The sequence below is a fragment of the Amblyraja radiata genome, chromosome 2, assembly GCF_010909765.2.
Source record: "Amblyraja radiata isolate CabotCenter1 chromosome 2, sAmbRad1.1.pri, whole genome shotgun sequence".
Lineage (NCBI taxonomy): Eukaryota > Metazoa > Chordata > Chondrichthyes > Rajiformes > Rajidae > Amblyraja > Amblyraja radiata.
The window spans coordinates 60,977,811-61,003,394 of record NC_045957.1 but is presented as its reverse complement, the minus strand read 5'-3'; the positions used below and the strand labels follow the sequence as shown (position 1 = coordinate 61,003,394).

Here is a 25,584-nt window from a genome sequence, read left to right as displayed (position 1 = left end):
CCTCCAACAATAAAGGTTCATAGCAAACTCTTAGAAAATATCGACCAGTTCCTATGTCTCAAGACCAATTGCTCAGCAAATGCACACAATGATTATGAAATTTCCCCATTATCTTTAATAAACCATCAACAACATTTGGTGCATTGAGGAAAAGGGCATTTTAAAATCAAAACCTCACACTGAGTACAGAACTCAAGGTCTACAGGTCAGCAGTTATCCCTGCCGTTCTAAGACTTGGACTTTACACAGCAGGCACTACCAGGCACTGTCACTGCATAATCTTCCTCATTCACTGGAAGGATAAGAGAAACATTGTAATTATCCTCTCGCGGGCTAATATTGACAGAATTGAGCGTCTAGTTTTTCTCAATGGCTCCACTGAGGACTCTGTCACTCACATGCCTGACATCAGATTCCTGAAGCAGACATGTTTAGCTTAGAGTTTAATTTATAGATACAGTGTGGAAACAGTCCCTTCGGCCCACCGCACTAACCAGTGATCACCCATACACAAGTTCTATCCTACTCACGAGGGGCAATTTATAGAAGCCAATTAACCTACAAATCTGCACTTCTTTGGAATGTGGGAGGAAACCGAAGCACCCAGGGAGAATGTATAAACTCTGTACAAATAGCGCCTGCAGTCAGGAGCAAGCTCTGAAACTGTTAGGCAGCAACTTTGAGTTTAGTTTAGCGTGGAAACGTGCCCTTTGGCCCACCGAGTCCGTACCGCCCAATGATCTCTGCACATTAACTACCCTACACACACCAAGGACAATTTACATTTATATCAAGCCAATTAACCTACAAACCTGTATGTCTTTGGAGTGTAGAGGGGAAACCCACACGTTCCATAGAGACAGCACCCGTAGTCAAGATCGAACCTGTGTCTTTGGTGTTGTAAGGCAGCAACTTTACTGCTGCGCCACCGTGTCTACTGCTACTCTACTGCTTAACTGCTACACTGCTGTTCTGCCCTACCTGGTGGATATTATTCCGAGCTCTTTCATATGCATAGATTACACCCCAGGCAGACAGAAGGAATTATTCAAGAATGTACACAAAGCCTCTTTTGTATTCCATGACCCATGACTGCAGAGGTTGAAGGAACATTAGGGCTGGGTATTAAGAATGTTGTAAAATGTTAAGAATGTAGTAGCTCTCAGTGGCCTTGAATAAATGGAAGAAAAATTGCACCACCTCAAAAGCTACTCATCCACCTAACCTGTTAAGCACCATCTGCTCATCAGTAAGAAAAATGTGTGCTTTCTACATTGGCTTCATTAGTCACCTCAGAACCCACAAAAGTGGAAGTAAATCGCTCTTGATCCCGTAATTGCCCGAGAAGAAAAGATTCATGGGAATCTTCAGTAGAATTTTGTGTTGGCTGTTTGTGAAATTGTGAAGTTGAGAAAGTCAAATCTAAGGGTTATATTTGTATTGGCAAGGATTTAAGTTGTAGATGAACTGGGCACAATGTTATTGTAGATTAATGAAAATTAATATCTCCATTTATATATCTAATCAAGTATTTGGTGTCTGTTCTTTTAATTGTTTTTTATTTTCATGTAATTGTTGTATAATCATTTCTAATTATTGATTGGAAGGGTTCGAAGAAAAGATGAATGAGAATTTATTTTTCAGTGGTAATTCTTTTATGCTCTTGGCTAATTTCAAATTGCAGTGTTCCATTGTTTGGAATTTTGTTCACAATGAGTACAGCAGTATCATGACCTGTTTCTCATTTGATCTAGTTTGCTGCATTTAATTGCTATTAACCTTTGTGGAAGCTGAACAGTGTACAGACAGAAATGATTTCAAATCTATGGCTGAGCATTTGAGAAAAGGAGAATGATTTTCACCTTCCTGACTTTTATCCTTTTCTGCCTGTTATTGCATATAATTAGAGAAACTGTCACGAGTACATTGAAAGAATAGAAATGCGCACTTGCGATGTTACCTACCATGGTCTCATTCTGCATTGCTAATATGACCATCCCCAGTGCAAGTGTTACATGTGACAAGTTCTTTTCGTCATCTGCTGCTGTTTAATTAGCACTGTATTCACTCTGATCTGAGTGCCTTTGATCCTCTTTGCCCTTCTGCAAACCCACGAGGAAGAACGCTTGTGTCTTGTGCTCATTTGCTGACATAGCTCAGCTTTTGTAATGAGACAGAGGGATTCTAATGTGTACCAATGAGCACATTGTCTGTGGGTCATAGGTTTTACAGAATTGCAATTCCTTAAAGAACATGAAACTATTTAAATGTTTCAGAAATTATAGATTATTTTGTTTTCTTTGTTTTTGAGGGTACTTTCAATTCAATATACCTCTACCAGACTATTTTGTTCTGATGCAAAAGACTAATTATGTACAATTCAATTGATTCTTCAATTAATCAAATGTGCATTTATTTGAAAATCATTTAGATTGAATCTTGGAGCTTAATTTCAGCCAAAATGTCATTTTGCTGCAGCTACAACGTTTACATTTGCTTTAAATATTTAAGATTAATATTCCAAACAAACCTTTTGTATGCGCAAATGTTAGTTTATTGTAACTAAATTGTCACGATTGTAAATTTACAAATTTTTCATAGATACTTATTTAAAATTCTATATCACTTGTATGAACTTACTAATGTAGAAGTGACTTTATCAATGCAATTTTAAGTATTCAAAACACTACAGTTTCATAGTCTTTGACTATTATGTTTCTATTCTCCTTCTTCACATGCAGTTTATTTTATATTCCATCCAGTTTATTTTATATTTACATTGTTAAAGCTAAAACGTTGGATGCTTGCGAAACAGTACCATGCAGTAACGTGCTGTTTCCAGTGCTGTTGAGCTCAAAATGTAGCTTTGTGACCCATTTGCATTGGCAGTCCCCATATCTGCAAAGCTATTTTAACATTACAGAATTTGGAAAGATTATAGTGGCCTAAATGGTGGTCTCGGGTTGTTCAAAATAAGATGCATTTTTGAGTAAATAATGCATCTTATTTTGAATACACCACAAATGAATTAAGCTCCTAACACCAACCATGCCAATCAAACTTTAAACATAATTTTGCATAGAGGACATCAGACTCTGAAGTTGGTGACTGGCATAATTTGATAGATTACGATGTGAAATCATATTTTTATATGGCCAATTTATAGCGAAGCTATATTGATCTGAAAGGTTTTGCTGAAATTTAATTTACCTGCAATGTTAACTCAGCTATTTAAAGATTAGCTGTTTTTATTTCAGATATACAGCATCTGCAGTTACTTATTGTTTTCTTCTAAATCTGCATTGTTCATGTTTAATGCATTCCTTTTTGAAGAAAGGTCATTTTTGCTTATTGAAACATGTTCATTATTGGTGGCTAAGTTTATACAAATCAGCTGTGATTACATATTTGCCTCTTTAGATAGGCCAGGGAATAAGTCTCCATTATCAAGAAAAATATTGCAAACTAAGTCAATGACTAGTCTGAAGTACATTGGTGTGTTCTTACCCAGTCTTGCTGAGGAAAAACAACAAAACGTCTGATTTCTTAAAACGGTTCAACAGATGGCATGGTTTTTCTGTTTTTCATTCATGACAAGTGATGCTCAATGAGTTCATCCTGTATCCAGGCTCTTTAACAGCATTGATTAAATTACAGGATCTTTTTGTTTAGAATATCCAAAGTAGATGAATAAATTAATAAACTAAATAGATAAAAATAAAAATATTAAGACTTACATTTATTATGTTCAAATCGATAAATTTCACATTCATCGTTTTATTTTTTTTGTTATTGTGTTTTATGAATATCTATTTTGATCCATCACTTGCAATGTTATTGCTGCACCTGTGATCTTGCTTATAATCTTATCTTAATTGATTACATCAATGATAGTCCTGTATCTGGACAAACTATATTAAACTGCTAAATTTATTGAAACGTAGGCAATACTAGAGGAAATTGGCCAAGGTCCATCTAATTTACTTCTACATTCTGGAAGTCACATGAACCCACGGATATAAATAAGAGTATTCTTATACTAATAGTATATAATAATAAATATAAAATAAATAATAATAAATAAATAATGGCAGTTCTTTGTGGTATAACCAAGACTTTATGCTAATGGTAAAACAAATAAAGGCGTTTGTGTTATTTTACCAATTCCACTATTGGCAAGTTAGAATCGCTAACCTTTAATTGATTAAACTGTTGAAATAGGAAGGATCATAACAAACACACAACCACTGCAATTCATAGTCATAGAGCCGTAAGCCTATGCTCTTGAGGTTTAGAATCTTCTACCTTGGGGGAAAAAAGTTACCCTTCAACTTCCCACACACCAACGAAAATGGTTTTGGCATTTTACAAAAGTGGAGGTATTGACAGTTTTAAAGCACATTGAGTAGAAAATCCCCAGTGCTTGACTGTACATCCTTGAAACTTGTAGGAAAACTAAAGTAATTGCAAGGTCCTTGCCGAGATACGAGTATCACATTTAACCATTGGTAAAGTTCCAAAACTAGCGGGTGACTAATGTTATACCATTATTTATTTAAAAGGGGCAGCAAGGACAAGCCAGATAACTATTGGCCAGGGTGTGGCAGACATCAGTGGTGGGAAAGTTGTTGAAGGGTTTGGAGGGCAATGGGCCAAATGTGGCATATGGGACTCGCCCACAATGCCAAGTTAGTTCTGTGCTGTATAACTCTGACTCTATCCATCCTTACCCTATAACTCATGCCCAATAACATCTGCACTCTTTCCAACTTAATGACACTCTCCCTATAACTGGGCAATCGAAACTGCTTACAGTAATCGAAGTGTGATCTCACCAACGACTTGTACAGCTGTATCGTGTCCCAACCTTTGTACCAAATGCCCTTCCTTTTTCTCCAGAGATGCTGCCTGACCCGCTGAGTTACTCCAGCGCTTCGTGTTTCCTTCCCAATGAAGCCAACGAGCCAACATCTCCTGCATCATCATGTCTATCTGAATGCCATTTTCAAAGAGCTATGTGCCCCAACTTCTAAATCTCTTTGTAATTCCTGCACTGGTTTGATATACCAATACCTCACACTTGTCGTGATCTTTAATTGAGACAGTATCAATAAAATTAAGGTGCAACGCCATGTATGTGTTATAATTTGCTTGAAATTAAACCACAGACACATGATAGAAAAACGTCAATAGGTGATTCGGCCAGCCCCTTGAGTTTGTTCTCAGTTCCACTGATCTTTCAGGTAATTCATACCATGCCCTATCTTCATGTATTCATGAAACAATTTTTTTTACCCCCCCAATATCCCTATGGGAGAGAAGTGCACTCAGATATGTGTTTCTCTGGCTACTATCCTGAAAGATCTGCCCTGAATTATAGTTGTGCTTGTTTTTCCACATTTCCTAACTACGGAAATGAGTAAAGTATGCCTTGCCCCCTTTATCAATACTTTTCATAATTTCCTTAAATCACTATCTCAAAATTATTCCTTAGTCTTCTACATACTATGAATAAAAACATGAAGGTGTGTGCATTGTTGTTAAATTGAATTGTTAAATGATGATGTGTTTTGAGCTGATTTCTACTTTTGTCATCTGAAATAGCAGCATATTTTGTTGCTTAACAAAAGTGCTAACTGCTTGATGGAGGGAACAACCAGCTACTTATTTTGAATGCGATTGAACAGACAGCATCTATTGTTACTCCTGATAAATGAGGCAGAACAGGCTAGAGTAGAAATCACTTTTGATGTTGCAGACCATTCAGGCTGTTCCTCCGCGTTTATTTTCTGAAGCCAGCTGTTATAGTGGCACTCTTGCGCTGTCAAAGTTTGCTGTTTAAACATCTGTACAAGAGATTGAAGAACAATGTGTGTGGCTGGCACATTAATGTTGTACTAGAGTAGATAATTTGTATTGTATGAGGTGTTCAACAATTGGACAAAAAGCATTTTGGGAAATGAAAATTCCATACCCCTGTTTTAAAGAAGTGGTCAGTTCTTCACCAATATGGTAGATGATATTTATTCTTCACCCAGAATCATTTTTGAAAAACAGTATGGTCTGAACCATATTGCTGTATGTGAGCTCTTAGTAGCTACATCACAATTAATGGTAACTGCATTTCAAAAAAAGCATTTAATTGGCAGACATTATATGAAACCTACAGCCTTTGTAAAATATGCTATACAACTGCAAGTATTTAGTGGATGATCAATTGATGCAGCAGCAAAACTCGCAAAAAACTTAATCGGCAAGCTTCATCGTAATTGAGTAAAAATTTCAGTTTAAAAATGAGTGAAAATTTATTGTTGAAAATTCTGTATCCATAATTTACAAATTTGAAGTAATAAATCAGTGCTTGTATTTCCCATGACACCATGTTTATATCTTCCTAAAACATTTTTTACTAGTGTCTCTGGAATATTTAGCCTAATCAAATGGCACCAGCTGAGACTATGCACACGGTGTATTAAACTTTCTTGACATGGTTGCCCATGCCACCTAGCTCTAAATCCAGTCCTTGCCCAAGCTGAGTAAGATTGTCCTTGCATGTTAATTGACAATTGTTTATTAAGATTACAATTCATCCAAAAAATTCCCAGAATGACTTCCATTTTACTCTTAAACCTGCCTCCATTCTAGTCCGCGTCTCATCCAATTGCTATCACTCAGCAATGTTTGTTAAAGGTATGATATTAGACCCCATGTGTACGCAGCCAAGAACCAGTTCAACAGTTCTGCCACTTGCCTCTCCCATCCCACCATTTATGATGCTTGGATTGTACTGTAATCTGGATAATTTCCAATCTCTATTAATTGTACCTCAAACATGATGATTTAATTGCCTGATGTTTCCAACTTTGCTCTTTGCTCACAAATCAAATTGATTCTTAGTTCATCACCACCTCATTCAATCCCAACAATCCCTTGATTTGCAGCATTTCTGTAACCTCCTTTCACTTAAGAAATCTTTGTTGCTCAAACTCTGACTTCTAACTTATCAGTACTCCCTGCTTGGCAAATCTGGCACATGTGCATTTAACTCTGGAACTCAAGGGCCTGTCCCACCAACATGCGATAGCATGCGTCTAGCGCGACCAAACGTGGTCGCTTGAGTCATACGGCCTCGCGGGGCCGGTCCCACTTCGATCGGCGGAGGCGTACGAAGATGTGCGAGGCTGGTCCCGACATCGTGCGGGGCTCCCAAAATCTTGCACCGTCGAAAATCCCGTGCGACAACGGCCTGTCGGCCCGCAGCCGCATTGAGGCTGTACGCAGCGCCTCGACGGGTGTATGCAGCGTCTTGACGGCGTACGCAGTGTCTTGACGGCTAACGCCTAGTGCGTGGCGTTGCGCGATGACGTCACAGCCCGGCGTGCCGTTGCGTGATGACGTCACCGCCCAACGCCGTGCGACGTCCAAATACAGTCGGCCTGCCTCCTGCCCAGCTGAGTGGTGAGTATGATGTCGAGACCAGCCCTGCACAACTCCATACGCCTCCGCGGTTTGAATTAGGACCGGCCCCGCGAGGCCGTACGCCTCAAGCGACCACGTTTGGTCGCGCTAGACGCATGCAATCGCATGCTGGTGGGACAGGCACTTTACTGCTTGGACCGTACTAATTTCATCAAACATTGTCACCCTCCAGATTATTTTCCCCTCTCTTTAGTCTGTGTAAAGTACCTTGGAATATTTTACAATAAATGCACGGAGTGAATTCAAATTACTCCTTGTATGTAGAAGGGAACTCATGTCCATGGACTGTAGGTGCTTAGATGGTTACATTGACCTTGATTTTAGAGTTACAGAGAGCCATGCAGCGTGCCTTAAAGCCCAGAGTCTGTGCCAGCCATCTCACATCCCCATTTACACTAATTCGGCACTAAACCAATTTTATTCTTTCACACATTTGTGAAAAACATGCCCTAGATTATACCACTCAGCTATAATCAGCCTACCAGGGTATTTGTGTGTTGGATGTGGGTGGAAACCAGGGAACCTGGACGAAATAAACCTAGTTATGAAGAATGTGCAAACCTCACTCGGACAATATTCAAGGTCAGGATTGAACGGTCAATGGACCTGAAAATAGCAATACATTGGCCACAGTTCAAGGGCTAGTTACCATTTCTTTATCACAATATAAATGTAAGTATGTCTGAAAATATATTCCATACTGGACCCATTTAATGAACAGATGAATTATTTTTTTAATAGAATTAGCTCTCTACAACACACATTTACAAGCTATCTTAGGGCTGTCATGCTGCTTTGTGGCAAAATGCTCATTTTTTACATTGTCACTGAGGAACTATGAAAGATTTAAAATGTTCACTGCTGCAATTTGGTTTTGTTTATTTTACATTGTAATTTTAGTTCTAGAATTTATTTTGAAGTCTCCTCGAATCTCTGGAATTTGCCTTTCACCATTTAACCTTTGCTTTTGTAATTTTGTAGTGACCAGTTAATTAATAATTTTGTCTCGTGCGAAAAGGAAGGTGAATAAGAACTGCTATTACATGGCAAATTAATTTGTATTGCTGGAATATGATCTGTATTATCGCATGGGAAAATGGCAAGAGAACTTCTTTAAGGATAGGATTATAAGAAATGTTGCTTCAACTGTCCTGATCCAATAAAATGTATGTTTTTTTAAGGATTTCAGTAGACAAGCTTGCACCTGTAAATCTTGGTGTGCTCTACGCTCAGCTAGTACTCTTAATTGCACTGATGCTGAAATATGGATTCCCCTGGTCAGGAGGGAGATCTCTACATGCACAGTTGCACACATACAGTAATCCACTTCCAGATGCTGAAATGTAAATATGAAGACGGCATCAATGATCTACATAAGTATTTAAATTTAAAATATCCACATTAAAATATTTTACATATTGCAATTCAAAATAATTTTACTGTAATCCTAAAGCAGTAGTGTTAGTTCAGCAATAATGTTTAAATAGTTATTATCTACCGGTAATTGCTGGTAATTTTTATTTGTTCAGTGCATCTCTGCTCATTGGTGCACGTGATCCCTACATAACTTTGTCGGCAGATGTTTTCTCAAATTGCAAGCAGATTTGGCCACGTCCTCCAGTGATGCAGCATCTCATTGACTGTTGATGGGTGCTTTGAGGCCAACCTTGCTGTCCATCAGAATTGTGATCCTCATCAGTGCCTGCTGCAGCTATTTATGCACTGTTAGTGCATATGAAATGAGAGCACTACTGACAGAACTGATGAGAGGAACAGCCCAACTGGGCAATTTAGCTGATACATCTGACTGCACCGTGACATGTGTGTCACGCTTGGCTAGCTTTACTTGGATATACAAATCACTCAGAACTGACCGCTGGCAAGCGTAGTGCAGGGCTGACCAATGTTTTTTCTTGTGGAGATCATTATTGACAGATTTTGCAGAATTAGAATTGACAGCTCTTCTGTTTTTAAAGGCTTCTTTTCCATGTGGAATGCTTTTTTTTCCCTTTTCGGTAATATGGTGTTTTGGCTGCATCATTCTTTTTGTGGGGATCATTGTTGCTTCTATTGTGCCAGATTATATAATTGCTTGGTTTTATCCTTGTCACCTTATTGAATAGTCCTTTTTTCAAGAAAAACATTATTCTTTAATTTCTCAAGTTGTAAAAATGAGTAAACAATGAAAATGTGCATTTATATCACTTCACTTACAATATCAAGGCATTTCAAATCGCTTCACTGTGATTGCTAGTCATTGTCTTAATGTATGAAACATGGCAGGCAATTTGTGCACAGCAATCTCCTGCAAAAAACAAGGTTTTGGTGACAGACACAAAATACTGGAGTAACTCAGTAAATGGATAGGTGACATTTTGGGTCAGGACCCTTACTCAGTCTGTAGAATGGTCCCAACCCAAAATGTTACCTATTCATTTTCCCCAGAGATGCTGCTCGACCCACAGAGTTACTCCAGCATTTTGTGGCTATCTTTGGTATTAACCAGCAGCAGCAGTTCCTTTTTATTACGTTAAAGTTTTGATGATGCTGGTCAGGAAATAAATATTGACAAAGTCTCTGGAATTCTCCCCAGTTATGTCTCAGATGATGACATGGCATATTTCTCATTGTCTGAAAAGGTTTGGCGTATCATCCACAGCATGTCACCTCTGGCAGCATGCCCTTGGTATGGCACTGGAGGATGGATTTCATTTGGTTAAATATCTATTTGCATGCTGCTGATATTGAAAATGTATTGTCAATTATTGGTCAGTACGTTAATCTGCTGCCCACCACCGTGCGAGAGAGAATGCAGGTATTCTCTTCAAATTCCCTCTGGGACAACACTCCATCTTGTGTTGAATTGGCAGAGGAAGTTTAAAAAAATATTATTTTTCTCTCATATTTGGAGGCAGGAGAAGAAAAGTCATGAATTAAAGCTTATTTATCATATCTATTTATTAATTCAATCCTTAATTCTTCATAAAACCAGCTAAATTCTAATGTATAATTTATGTAAGGTATCACTGCAGCTTGTTTGTCTACTGCACAAAAATAGTTGCTTAAGTTTTTGTTTTAACTGGGAGGATATTGCCCTTCTATTGGATATGTTAAATCAGGAGTTAAGTGGCTGATTACACGGTTGAGTATAATGGGGTGTAACAATCTCCCAAATATAACCTTAAGGGTAAGCTATCTTTCATAGAGCAAAATAAATTTCATTTATATAATGCCTTTCACAACCTCTGGACATTATATGCCACTTCATATTCACTACACACTTTTGTGGTTTAAACTATCACAGACTATTATGATTTATGAAACATGACAGCCAATTTTGCATACAGTGCCCTACCATCTGCATTTATGTAACGACTGTGATCTTAATATTTATTGAGGAGTGAAAAGATGGCAGGAGATATTCACATAGGATTTTATTCATCTATTGCAAAGACATGGTTTCAATTTAATGCCTCACCCTAAAGGTAATTGTTCCTTGTGCAATAACCTCTTCAATTTAAACTAGGTGTATACATTCCTGGAAAAGGATTTAAATCTGCAACTTTTGCCCTCCACCATGATTGTTACCACAACACTGAGGTTGAGATTTTTGAAGTCACATACATTTAAAAAATAGATTGTTAGAATGTTAATGGATATTTTATAAACCTTCTGTTTTCTTAATTCCTTATGTTGTGAATTGGGGATTAGTGTCTTATTAATTAATATTTCAATGGTTGTGATAAGCACAGGGTCTGCAAATCTAGAATCCAGTTTAATTTAGGCAGGTTTAAACAAATGTGTTTTCACTTCTTCAATTGGCAGTCACTTCTTTTTGCGTATGGCATGCACAGCTTAAAGTTGTAGGACAACTTGTTTTATTTGATTGTGCATGCCAGGTTGATTGCATTAGTTGAAATAGGGCGGACAACGTGAAGGTTGCAATCTCCCACACAGCAGTCACTGACAGAGACATGCAGACAGGATTAAATTAACCTCCATGTTCAAGAGTTTATTAAATTCTATACAGTGCATTCAGAAAGTATTCAGACCCCTTCACGTTTTCCACATTTTGTTACGTTGCAGCCTTATTTTAAAATGGATTAAATTATTATTTTTTATCATCAATCCATACACAATACCCCAGAATGAAGAGCGAAACAGGTGTTTAGAAATTTTTGCAAAGTAATTAAAAATAAATAACAGAAATATCACATTTACATAAGTATTCAGAGCCTTTGCTATGACACTCAAAATCGAGCTTGGGTTCATCCTGTTTCCATTGATTAACCTTGAGATGTTTCTACAACTTGATTGGAGTCCACCAGTGGTAAATTAAATTGATTGGACATGATTTGGAAAGGCACACACCTGTCTATATAAGGTCCCACAGTTGACAGTGCATGTCAGAGCAAAACCCAAGCCATGACGATGAAAGAATTGTCCGTAGACCTCCAAGACAGGATTGTGTCGAGACGTATATCTGGGGAAGGGTATAAAACAACAGGTCCCGAGGAGCACAGTGGCCTCCGTCATTCTTAAATGGAAGAACTTTGGAACCACCAGGACTCTTCATAGAGTTGGCCGCCAGGCCAAACTGAGCAATCAGGGGGAGAAGGGCCTTGGTCACGAAGGTGACCAAGAACCCGATGGTCACGCTGACAGAGTTCCTCTGTGGCGATGGGAGAACCTTCAAGAAGGACAACTATATCTGCAGCACTTCACCAATCAGGACTTTATGGTAGAGTGGCCAGACGGAAGCCACTTTTCAGTAAAAGGCACACGACAGCCCACTTGGAGTTTGCCTAAAGGCATGAGAAACAAGATTCTCTGGTCTGATGAAACCAAGATTGAACTCTTTGGCCTGAATGCCAAGCGTCACGTCTGGAGGAAACCAGGCATCGCTCATCACCTGGCCAATATCATACCTACGATGAAGCATGGTGGTGGCAGCATCATGCTGAGGGGATGTTTTTCAGCGGCAGGGAGACTAGTCAGGCTCGAGGGAAAGATGAACAGAGCAAAGTACAGAGAGATCCTTGATGAAAACCTGCTCCAGAGCATTCTGGACCTTAGACTGGGGCGGAGGTTCACCTTCCAACAGGACTACGACCCTAAGCACTCAGCCAAGACAACGCAAGAGTGGCTCCGTGACAAGTCTGTGAATGTCCTTGAGTGGCAAGCCAAAGCCCGGACTTAAAATTGATCGAACATTTCTGGAGGGACCTGAAAATAGCTATGCATTGACACTCCCCATCCAACCTGACAGAGGTTGAGAGGATCTGCAGAGAAGAATGGGAGAAATTACCCAAATGCAGGTGTGCCAAGCTTGTAGCGTCATACCCAAGAAGACTTGAGGCTGTAATAGCTGCCAAACGTGCCTCAACAAAGTACTGGGTAAAGGGTCTGAATACTTATGTAAATGTGATATTTCGGTTATTTCTTTTTAATTACTTTGCCAAAATTTCTAAACCTGTTTTCGCTTTTTTGTTATGGGGTATTGTGTGTAGATTGATGATAAAAATAATTTAATTCATTTTGGAATAAGGCTGTAACATAACAAAATGTGGAAAAAGTGAAGGGGTCTGAATACTTTCTGAATGCACTGTGTAAACTTTGCAAGTGAACGCTTTCAGGAAGTGGAGCTTGGTCTCTATAAAGATAACATATGACATGATTTAGTCATTGAGCTACACGGCACAGAGACGGGCCCTCTGGCTCAGCTTGTCCATGCCAAAAAAGTTGCTGACCTGAGCTGGTCCATTTGCCCATTTTGCTCATTTCCCCCTCAATCTATCCCAGTGTTTGCACCCCCTCTACCATTTCCAATGGCAGTTTCACATCCCCACCATGTGGGAAAAAGTTGTCCCTTCAGTCCTCTTTTTTCCCCCTCGCCTTAAATCTATGCCTTCTATTTTTAGACCTCTCTATCCTGGGGGGGAACATGTTGTGATCATTCACCTTATCTATACCCCTCATTATATCTCTGAAAGGTTACTCATGAGCATTCTACGCTCCCAGTCTATCCAATTTCTTCTTATAACTCAAGCCTTCCAATCAAACAGTCTCCTGAATATTCTTTGCAAAACTAAAATATAAAGTAAAAACTACAACTGTTGAAATCAAGAATGTAACTAATAGTATTAACGATTACTGGTTTGTTGAGCTTCCATTCACAGGCAACATGTCTTCACAACATATAAACTGAATACATTGTGGGGCAATATGGCACAAAAGAAAGCATTCTTGGGAATTAATTATTTAACAAGAATCGTCTTTGAAAGCCAAAAAATGATTAGAGAATGTTAATGTTTTTAATATATTCTGGTATAATTGTGCTGTAAACTGAAATATAAAAAAATATTTTGGTAGCATGCAGCAAGTCAGACAACTTTTGTAAAGAGACATAGTGGACTAATATTTCAAGTTGCAAATGTTTCAATGGGACAGGAAGATCCAGGCAAGGGGTAGGGGTGGTGAAAGTGGTATCGCTAAAATATAAGGGCAGAAGGAAAACATGGGAAATCTAGCTGAGAAGACACTGAAGATGTGGCAAAAGAAAAGTGGGCAAATCCTATTAATGTACACCAGTCGTCAACTACTGATGGGGTATCCCCATCTAAATACCAACACACATGTTTCCCACTCTCAGTGACTTTCAGTCAGCCATGCTCTTATGTTCTGCTGAGAGAAATTGGGGAGATAGTTTAGCTCTAAGTTCAATTATGAAAAAGTGTTGTAAATAAAATGTGTGCACAATGAACTTCAATAATTACAGTAACTTCATCTTTGTGAAGCAGCAAATTTTAAAGAGCCATCATCGATGTATGATTCTTTCAAACCTGTACTTAAAAAAAAATATAGGTTATGCAATTTTTAAAGTGTTGGAGCAACTTATCAGTTCAGTTAAATGCACTGAATCCCTGCCCTTCATGTCATAGATTCTAAACAATCATCCTCTATCTCACATTTCAAGTTGCACTGCTGCCATTAAAAAAAAATTAAGGTCCATAAGAATGATAACTCGCCAATAAATCCAGTATGACATTCAGTAGGATTTTTTTTTGTGTCAGAATGTAGAACTTGCAAATAAAGGGAGTGGTTGAAACATATTATAAATGCATTTAAGAGGAAACAAAATAAATGCACAAGCGAGAAAGTGTATGCAAGCTGAAGGCTCTTGTGGAACTAAATTCTACCATAACATAGTCTTTCTGTGACATAAATTCTATTTAATATGCAGTTTAAATTTATGTGCTGCGTGATTTCAGTAATAATCATATTGTTCTGTTGTTTCCTGGAGTGGTGAAACACTAATTCACACCTGTAAGTCTTAACCAGATGACTTTCTGATTAATATCCCTGTTAAAATATCAAAGTCCTGGTTAATCTGAGGTATCACAAATCCTGTTAGTGTTTTCTTGCTAGCAATTTGCATATGGTTTTGATAGCATTTGTTGCATACACTGCCTTGTTCAGGTATACTCTGGACCCATTATAAATTCAGGTATACTCTGGATCCAAGAGAATATGTGGCCGTCATGAGTATTGCCCCAGATCGCAAATTAATGATAGAAATAATCTTGCCAATCTGGGTTTCTATCAAGCAGAATTAAGTCATACTTCATAAGAAAAGAAACAGGGCTGCAAATCTGCCAAGATATACTGTGAATGGACCACCAGTATGTATTATTCGTCTGAATACATTATAGATACTTAAGTACATCTTCAGATTGTATTTTTATAGATTTACAACATAGTAAATCCCTAAAGTGATTGACAGATGTCACATCAAAGTCAGCCAAGAAATAGAACAAATGACCAAACAAATTGGTCAGAGAGATGGAATGTATGGAGCATCCTACATGGAAAAGAGATTTTGAGGTTTTGTAAGGGACTTTCAGAACTTCATGTCCTGGCATCCAAAGGCATTTTTCCTATAAAGATGAATGAAATTATATGGGTCTGAAAGTGAGCATGGATGGACCCACTGCACTTAGAGTACCGGTGACCCCAGTTCAGTCTGATCTCGAAGCTGACTGGAATATGCAAATTATCCCTGTGATCACCTGAGTGTGATCTATGAGTAAGAGCAGAATTAGACCATTCGCCCAATCGAGTCTACTTTGCCATTTGATCGTGGCTGATCTATTTTTCCCCTTCAATCCCATTCTCCTGCCTTCTCCCCGTAACCGTTGATGCCCTTACTAATCATGAACCTATCAATCTCCACTTTAAAAATACCAAATGGTTTTGCCGCCACAGCCACCCATGGCAATGAATTCCACAGATTGACCAGCCACTGGCTAAGAAATTCCTCCTCGTCATTTTGAGGCTGTGCCCTCTGGTTCTAGACGCTCCCTCCAGTGGAAACATCCTCTCCACATCCACTCTTAGGTCCTTCATTATCTGATAGATTTCAATGAGATCTCCTATCATCCATCTAAACTCCAGCGAGTACAGGCCCAGAGCAATCTAACGTTCCTCCTAAACTAACCCATTCATCCCAGGAATTATCCTCGTAAACCTTTGGACCTTCTCCAACGCCAGCACAACCATCCTTCGATTATGGGGCCCAAAACTGCTCACAATATTCCAAATGTGGCCTCACCAGTACCTCATAAAACCTCAGCATTACATCCATGCTTTTATATGGTAGCTTTACATTTGCCTTTACATTTACCACTGACTCAACCTGAAAATTAGCCTTTTGGGAATCCTGAACCAGGTCCTGCACCTCTGATTTCTGAATTGTCTCCCTACTTCTGTGGAATTCTCTGCCTCAGAGGGTGGTGGAGGCCGGTTCTCTGGATACTTTCAAGAGAGAGCTAGATAGGGCTCTTAAAGATAGCAGAGTCAGGGGATATGGGGAGAAGGCAGGAACTGATTGGGGATGATCGGCCATGATCACATTGAATGGTGGTGTTGGCTCGAAGGGCCGAATGGCCTACTCCTGCACCTATTGTCTATTTGGAAAGTAGTCCGTTTTTATTCCTTCTGCTAAAATGTATAGTTGTACACTTTGCTGTGCTGTATTGCACTTGCCTATACTTTGCCCACTCTCCCACCTGTCCAAGTCCTTCTGCAGACTCCCTGCTTCCTCAACACTATGTGCCCCTCCACCTATCTTCATATCAGACAAACTTGGCCACAAAGCCATCAATTTCATCATCCAGATCATGAGCATATAACGTTAAAAATAGTTTCCTCCAGGCACTCCAGTTTCCTCCCACATCATAAAGTCGTGGTTTGGTTGATTAAGTCTTCACTGCAAATTGTCCCGAGTGTGTAAGTGAGTTGTAGAACCAGTGGAGTTGTTTATAAGAATGAGGAGAATAATACAAAACTGGAAGTAGCATAGCTTTAGTGTAAATGCTTGGAGGGCTGAAGGGCCTCTTGCCTTGCTGCACATTTCTATGATTCTAAAATCAATATATCACTTAACTGGTAGTGAGGTCTTTGAGTAAAGTGAGCAAACACAACTTGTTTGGCAGCAGTGCTTTGGCTGATCAAGTTACAAGGTGTATAGAAAAGGATGCCAGGCATATGGGATAGACATGATGGATTTTCATGAGGGCTTCATCAGCACATGAGCTGTTGGCAGGGATATTAGATGTTACAAATGTAGAGAAATAGGTGGTCTATGTTCTGTCAAGTATGTGTATTTGGAAGCTCATCACTCATTGCACTGAGTCCAGAACCAGGAGTCACAGTTTAAGAATATGGGGTAGGCCATTTAGGACTGTGATGAGGAAAAACCTTTTCACCCAGAGAGCTGTGGAATTCGCTGCCACAGAAGGCAGTGGAGGCCAATTCACTGGACGTTTTCAAGAGAGTTAGATTTAGCTCTTAGGGCGAAGGGAATCAAGGGATATGGGGGGGGAAAGCAGGAACGGGACACTGATTTTTGGATGATCAGCCATGATGATATTGAATGGCAGTGCTGCCTCAAAGGGCCGAATGGCCTACTCCTGCACCTATTTTCAATGTTTCTATCACTGGGTAATGTATTACACCAATGATGCAGTCAGGTTCAGCCTTGGGCAACTGACTGGAAGTGGGGTGAAGTCTGTGATTAGGGAATGGTGATTGTGGGGTAGGAAAAACAATGACCTAATTTATTTTGTTAGTAGAGGTTTCCATTTATGTTATTGATGTCAGAAAAGCATTCTAGCAATTTGGAGAGAATGGAGCAGTACAGACGTTCTCATGAGTTAAATGTTTTGAGTATCTTTCATTTTGAGGAATCGTTAATTTTTCTCTGAAGCCACACCTACAAAATGAGGCATAATGGTTGTGATGCTGCTATGTTTTTCTTTTTCACAAATTATTTAATCATTCTCAAAACAAATCATAAAATGCAGTGATATTTGTTGCCATTTCATGATATTAATTAGTTAATTGTTACATACAATTGGGCCTATATTGTAATGCATTCTTTAATCTGGAGAATGGATCTGCATGAATGGGAAATTGATGTGAAGTAATCTTTTCAAGTTTGTCTAGAGTCTTAGGATTTGTTCTCTATTTGATGAGTATTGAAGGTTGAATGAACCAGGCTTCTTGGCATTAAGAACATTGATGGTGATGGGAAAGTAGAGTTAGCATTGAAGTTCAGACATGATGCTATTAAATGACAAAATATATTTAAAGGACTTAATTGTCTACCGATGATTCCATTTTTTAAAATGAAATCTAATTGTGAGAACATACATCCATTACCCTACATTTTTAAGTAAGACAAGACCAAGTGGGACCCGTTGGGCCCCGTTCTCCCAACGCAATATTCCACCACTCACCCATAGCCGCCAACTGCGCAGGCGTGGCCCGTTGTGGGGTTCCCATCGTGACGCCAGAGATCCCCGTTGTGATGAGAGTCACGGCAACCCTTCCCCAACTGCGCCTCGCCATCCCTCTTCCTACCACTATCCTCCTCCATTCCCCCTCATCTCCCAGCACTCCCTCCCCTCCTCGTCACCCTCTCTTCTTCTCCCTCTCCTCATCCCCTCCCCCACTCCCTCCCTCACCTCTCCCTCCCTCTCCTTTCACCTACCCTCAGTCTCTCCCTCCCTCCATAACCCCTCTCCCCTCCCTGCCCTACTCCTCTCCCTCTACCCCCCTCCTCCCCCACTCATCACCTCCCCCTATCCCACGCTCCCTCCTCACCTCTATTGCCCTCCTCTCCCTCTATTCCCCTCCCCCCTCCTCCCCCACTCTCTCTCCTCACCTCCTCAGGATCTCGATGTAAACCACCGCCGACCCCATTTTCTCCACGACATCGGTGATGAAGTTGTATTTGAGGCAGAGGCTGTCGGGGGAACGGACTGAGTAGCCAGGAGCCGGGGGAGGGAGAGTCTGAGGCTGCGGCCTGGTCCTTGCCCCGGGTCCCGCTCTTCTCCTTTCCCGCCACCACCCCCAGACCTCGCCCCAGCCTCAGCGCCGTGGTCGTTTCAAATTTTGCACGTGCGGAAACTGGGCCCACTGCACACGCGCGGGGAGACTTTCAGTTATTTTTAAATCTGCACGCGCGGGTATCCCGAGTCACTCCCTCTATCCACCTGCTTCCCCACTCCTCACCTCCCCTCTATCCCACCCCCCACTCTCCTTCACCTCCCCCACTGCCCTCCTCGCCCTCTATCTTCCCCTCCCCATTCATCTCCCTCTATCCTCCCCCCTCCTCCTCCACTCTCCCTCCTCATCTCCCCCATTTTCCCCTCCTTCTCTCCGCACTACCCCCTTCCTATCCTTCTATCCCACTTCTCACCTCCCCCCTATCCCACCCCTCCACAATGAAAATCGTGTATTTTTTTGTAAATGAATCCTCCCCCCAAGAATTTGATTAAAACTGAGTTTTTTTGAAAATCGACATTTTTTTGTCATACGCTGCTAACGGGCAGGTCAAGTCGTTTTTGTCAAAGTGTTTTTTGTAAAGTTTAAAATGTGAATAACGTGCAAAATATACCATCAATCTGAATGAAACCTGCCACAGCACACCACAGGACAATGGTGAGTAAGGTGGGCCAAAAATTGTAGCTCTATCGTGTACTGTTTTGGCGTAGTTTCAGGATCACATACACACACGCATACAAGCAAACAAGATGAGAGTTTTGTAATATAATATATAGAAGATATAGATAGATAGATAGATAGATAGATATTGCTTGGCAATTTAAAATATGTTGGTATTACGTATTCCACTGACAAAATTACATAGGAATTGTGCGTGCATTTCCATATCAGCTATACAATCGTTATTTGTTCATTTTCTTATTTATACTATGATATTTTTGTTCTTTTGACAGGAGGATGATGATAATATGTCACCGCCAGGCATTTCTGATCCTCCAAGTTTCCTTCTACGTGAGCAAGGTGCTCACTTCTGCTTTACTTCAAGGTAATTTTATTTCTACAATTCACTGAAATTTATTTGCCATCTAACTTTTTATCCCTTGACTAGAAATAATTACAAAGTAATTCTTCATTAATCTGATATGCTTTTTATTTTGTAGCATTGATCTTCACAAGAAGTGTCCACTTTGTGATGTGGTGTTTCCCCCGAGTTATGATCAGAGCAAATTTGAAGAACATGTTGATAGTCACTGGAAGGTGTGTCCCATGTGCAGTGAGCAATTTGCGCCAGATTTTGACCAAAGTATTTTTGAAAGACACGTCTTGACACATTTTTCTGAAAACATTCAGAGCTTTGATTAAATTGCAAAGCATATTTACCATTTTTTGCTCTATAACTAAAGTTGGTTAATGTTAATAATTTAGCAAATACACTATATCTTATCACTGAAGGCCACTTTTAAGCAAGTAGTCTGCTGTATTATTTTAAATAATTTTCAAGCTCATGATTACATTGCATCATATAAATATAATTTAAATATGTTATTAGAAGCATGAGAATAATCATTACAATGTTACCTATTTGCATAGTTACATAGAAAACAACAGTAACTTTTTTGAACTCTTCTTGCAATACTATAGATGATAATCTTGAATTTGATTGCAGTTTATCTTTGTGTCAGCAACCAGAAGTACAATTCCAACATTTAATCTATTAAGGATTCTGAATTATATCGTGTTTCAGCTTTCAAAACCTCTGTATACAGATACTTAGTAGCCAATTAGTTTATGCTTGAGTTTGAATTTTTTCTTTATTCTAAATTTATAAAGGTTTAAATGAAGTTTGAATCTATGAACAATTGTAACTGAATACATATTCTGTAAAACAATTGCATTTCCACTAAAATATTACAACCTCCTGTACCATGAATGTGAGATTGAATAGCCCTTTTCTGTAAATGTCTACTGATAAATATTTTACAAATAATTTTGCTATGGTGTTAAGTCTAAGCATATAACTGAATGTAAGTTTCATTTCTCAATAGTAATGATGTATCCAGCTTTGTTTCGGTGAAATTTCTCTTTGCAATAAAGCCAGGTCTGCCTAATCTATCCAGTGATCATGGATTACATCACAGCTGCTCAAGACAAAATACCCATTATCATTTCACCAGGGCCGGCCTTAGGAGGTGCGGGGCCCAATTGGGAAAAAATTGCGTAGAAATATATAAATAAATAATTATGATTGAGTCACGTGTCATGAGTAACATGTCAATTCGGGGAGAGTTCCTTTCACACCGTGTGGGGAGTCTAGCCAGGGGTAAAGTTGCGAGGAGGGAAGGAGCGATGAGAAGGAGGGGTTCGGGTTCATGCCAGTAACACTCACTCACCGCTCCGGGCGCGGAGCCACCGCATTGTGGCCGGGGAGAGAAGCAGCTCGCATGGCTACGAGTGGCCTCCATCACCGGATAGCAGAACCGACTGCCATCTCAACGCAAGGCAACACACGCGCCGCCACGGGCCAGGACTCTTCTCTCTCTCCCCCCCCCCCCCCCAACAGAAAGGAACCGCAGATGCAGCCATCACTGCAAAACGTCTAAGAATTAACTGTAGATGCTGGAAAATCGAAGGTAGACAAAAATGCTGGAGAAACTCAGCGGGAGCGGGTGTGAGGCAGCATCTATGGAGCGAAGGAAATAGCCAATGTTTCGGGCCGTGTCTAAAGAAGGGTATTTCCTTCGCTCCATAGAGGGGGGGGGGGGAATGCAGGGAGTCAGATAGACTGCGCAATGACAGGGGGGATCCCAGTGTGAGAGTGAGTCACCACCTGCGTACAGCGTTCCCACATCCCTCTTCTCCACCAAGCAAGGCACACTCCTCTCTCCCCTCCGCCCTCTCCCCCCTTCCTTCCCTTATCCTCCCCCCTCTCTAAAGAAGGAGGCAAGGGGAGGGGGAGGGAGGTAGGGAGAGGGAGGTCTAAAGGGTAACTGGTTCTGGTCTCCAATCACCTCACAAAGGGCAGCCAACAGTGGTAGTGAGGCAGAAGGGAGAACTCTCTCTCTCTTCTGCCCCCTTCTCTGCAACCCCCTCTCTCTCCCCCCTCTCTCTCCCCCCTCTCTCTCTCCAACTCCCTCCTTCCTCTCTCTCTTCTCTCCAATATCCCCCTCTCTCCCCCCCTCTCTCTCTCTCCCCCCCTTCCTCTCTCTTCTCTCTCCAATGCTCTTCCTCTCCCTCTCCCCCCCCACTCCTCTCCCCCCCAGCCACGTTTATATCGACAGTTCACTCCACCAAGAGAGAGAGCCGAGCAGTGTTTCTCATTCTGACCCCCCCCACACACACAGACAGAGAAACACACACAGACACACACGCAGATAGAGAGAGACACACACACATACAGCCACAGAGACACAGAAACACACAGCCACAGAGACACACACACACAGGAACACAGAGACATACACAGACACAGAGTCACACACATACACAGACAGACACCAATGTTAACACAGACTCAAACCTCCAACCAGGTCTGCTGTTGTACGGCACCGAACGAGTTAACACAACACCCCCCCCCCCTCACACACACCCTGCCTGCCCGCTCCCGGTGTTTAGCGTTGAATACTCACAGCTGAGTTCGCTGCGGTGCTGGGGCTTGCTGCCCTGTAGACTCCCACCCCCCCACCCGGGTCTGCTCCGGCGGCAGCGAGTGACACAATATAACGCATTTACTGAGGAATGCATTGTTTAACCACTTGCTAACTACTGCCTGTTTACAAGTGTTACAGCAGCAGTTAACACATCGTTTGTTATCCATGTTCGTTTTGTAAAAAAATCCGTATGGCAAATGTTTTTTTTAATCTTTATTTTACATAGCGAATTTGTATTTCCAAATGAAATACGGAAAATTAACACGGGGCCCCCATTGGGCGCGGGGCCCAATTTGAAAAAATCGGCCTAGGGCCGGCCCTGCATTTCACAATAATCCAGTGGGAAAACAGCTGAGTGTGGCTAACGGGTGCATGTTAAGCTGCAATCTCAAATAGTTTTCCATATATATGTCTAGTCCCTGTCTTCTCTATCTACACGTCAACAAAGTATATGAGGCTCATGACTTGTATTAATATAATTTTGGACTCGCAAAAGACTGCAGATGCTGGAATCTGGAGCAAAAAAAGCACAACTAAATGCTACTCATTCCAGCAGTTTGCTTTGTAGTATAATCTTTCTCCTCCATTTCTTCATTTGCATCTTGGCACTTTCTATCTTAGAAACCCATTTGCTGATCTGCTACTGTATTCTCACCAAGAAGTTGCCTACGTAAGTCATGCCCTCATCAACTTTACCAGTTCCCCTGCCTAGGGTGCTGCGCCTTTTTACTTCATTTCTGCTGTCATCACTCCTCTCAACACTAAATCCTCAATCCCTGCAAATTACCTGTCTGTCTCCAAATTCCCTTTGTATTGTATGTCAACTCTCTTCCCATCTTATATACTAATTTTGAATCCTTCCATTCCAGTTTACATTACATCTCAATATCAAAAGTCTTTCATTCAAGTCAAGTCACTTTTATTTCTATAGCACATTTAAAAAACAACTCTCGTTGTCCAATGTGCTTTACATTGGTGGAGGTACTAACGTTATACAACATTGGTTCATAGATTAAGTACATACATAAATACATACATATAGCCCTCCCTCAGAGGACGTCAAGAAAGGCTTGAAAGTAAAGATGTTTTTAGTCGATGGAGGGGCATTTCTGATGGGAAGAGGGGTGCTGTTCCACAGTCTAGGAGTTGCAACTGCAAAGGCGCGGTCGCCCCTGAGCTTATGCCTAGACTTTACCAGTTCAGTAACCCCAAGTCGGCCGATCTGAGGGACCTGGAGGTGGTGTGGTGGGTAAGCAGACTTTTGATGTAGGTGGGGGCAAGCCCATTAAGGGCTTTGTAGACATAAAGAAGGATCTTGAAATTTATTCGGAACCACACAGGGAGCCAGTGGAGAGAGGCCAGGATCGGGGTGATGTGGTCCCTTTTTCGGATGCCCATCAGGAGTCTCGCTGCGACGTTTTGGACCAGTTGCAGGCGGGACAGGGAAGATTGGCTGATGCCAGTGTAAAGGGAGTTACAGTAATCGAGGCGGGAGGAGATAAATGTGTGGATGATCTTTTCTAGGTCATCAAACTGGAGGAATTGTTTTATTTTAGCTATCGTTCAATGCTGGAAGAAGCTAGCTTTTACCACGGCATTGATTTGTTTGTCAAATTTCAATGCTGAGTCAAATATCACGCCAAGGTTTTTGACGTGAGGTTTGAGTAATGGGCTAAGGCTTCCAAGGCTGCCTGCTATCGTTTTGATTGAGTCCGAGGGGCCGAGAAGGATGACCTCAGACTTACTTTTGTTTAGTTGGAGGAAGTCCTGGGCCATCCAACACTTTATATCCTCGAGACAGTGGATACGGTTAAGTAGATTTGATCGGTTTATGGGCTTCAGGGGGAGATAGAGTTGTGTATCGTCTGCATAGCAATGGAAGGAAATGCCGTGCCTTTGAATGACTTGGCCTAAGGGGAGCATATACAGGGAGAAGAGAATGGGGCCAAGGATGGAACCTTGTGGAACCCTGCAGCAGAGGCTAGCTGGGGAGGAGAAAGAGTAGCCTATAAAACACGAATAATATCCTATGTGGCTGACCTTAAGGCAGTATATCTCTCCATATCCCCTCTGCTTGTTTCCCCTCCAAAATTACAGCATATGAGCATCAATTATAGACATTTATCATACATTGGATGCTGTGACCCCAACCATGTGATATGTTGGGGGAACTGTGGGAGACCCCAAAGATTCATATAAACATCCAAATATACAATAAACAGTGGATCGCCTTATTTGTAATATTTTGTTTTCTCAAAAAAGGTATTCCTGTACTGAATATCGGGTGCTCACTCTTACCTAAATTTGACAAAATAATGATCACCAGACAAGTTATTATTGTGACTGTTTAGTAAATCTACAATTTTGTTCTTAAGAATTGGTCAAACTGAGAGGGGCAACAACCTACTCAATCACAAACCTTCCATCCTTCAATGCCTGCAAAATACTTCTCTCTTTCCTAGCTAACAAGGTAGTTAGGAGGTCTCCTGCTTCATTTAGATTCAATCCAACCTTATGTAATTGATATCTCACTATCCCACTTCCCATCCACTTCATCCCATTGCCATCTTTGCAATGAAACATTAGATCAGTTGATTATAAAACATCCCATGGCAACATTTCAAGCTGGAGATCAAGAAACAGGTTTCCCCTGCTTGAGAAACCAAAGCGCATCATGTTTGAGAAAGAACTGCAGAAGCTGGATAAAATTGAAGGTAGGCACAAAATGCTGGAGTAACTCAGCGGGTGAGGCATCTATGGGGAGAAGGAATGGATGACGTTTCGGGTCGAGACCCATCTTCAGACTGATGTCGGGGGGGGGGGGGAAAGATATAAAGTGGGCAGAGACAGTAGGATTTGAAGCCAAACTGGGAAGGGGAGGGGAAGGAGGGAGAAAGCAAGATCTATCTGAAATTAGAGGTCAATGTTCATACCGCTGGGGTGTAAACTACCCAAGCGAAATATGAGGTGCTGTTCCTCCAATTTGAGCTGGGCCTCACTCTGCCAATGGAGGAGGCCCAGGACAGAAAGGTCAGATTGGGAATGGGAGGGGGAGTTGAAGTGCTGAGCAACCGGGAGATCAGGTTGGTTGCGGCGGACTGAGCGGAGG

The 25,584-nt window shown here is 40.9% G+C and overlaps 1 protein-coding gene across 4 annotated transcripts in view; it reads left to right on the top strand.

Moving 5' to 3' along the window:
• The window catches only part of tax1bp1 (Tax1 binding protein 1), a 94,216-nt gene extending 73,276 nt beyond the window's left edge, over positions 1-20,940 (top strand). For all 4 annotated transcript variants that reach the window (XM_033047501.1, XM_033047509.1, XM_033047494.1 and 1 more), the window contains 2 exons: positions 19,782-19,873; positions 19,989-20,940. In XM_033047501.1, coding sequence (XP_032903392.1) covers positions 19,782-19,873; positions 19,989-20,190 — 294 coding nt within the window. In that variant the 3' untranslated portion in view covers positions 20,191-20,940. The remainder of the gene's footprint in view (positions 1-19,781; positions 19,874-19,988) is intronic.
• The last annotated feature ends 4,644 nt before the right edge of the window (positions 20,941-25,584 follow it).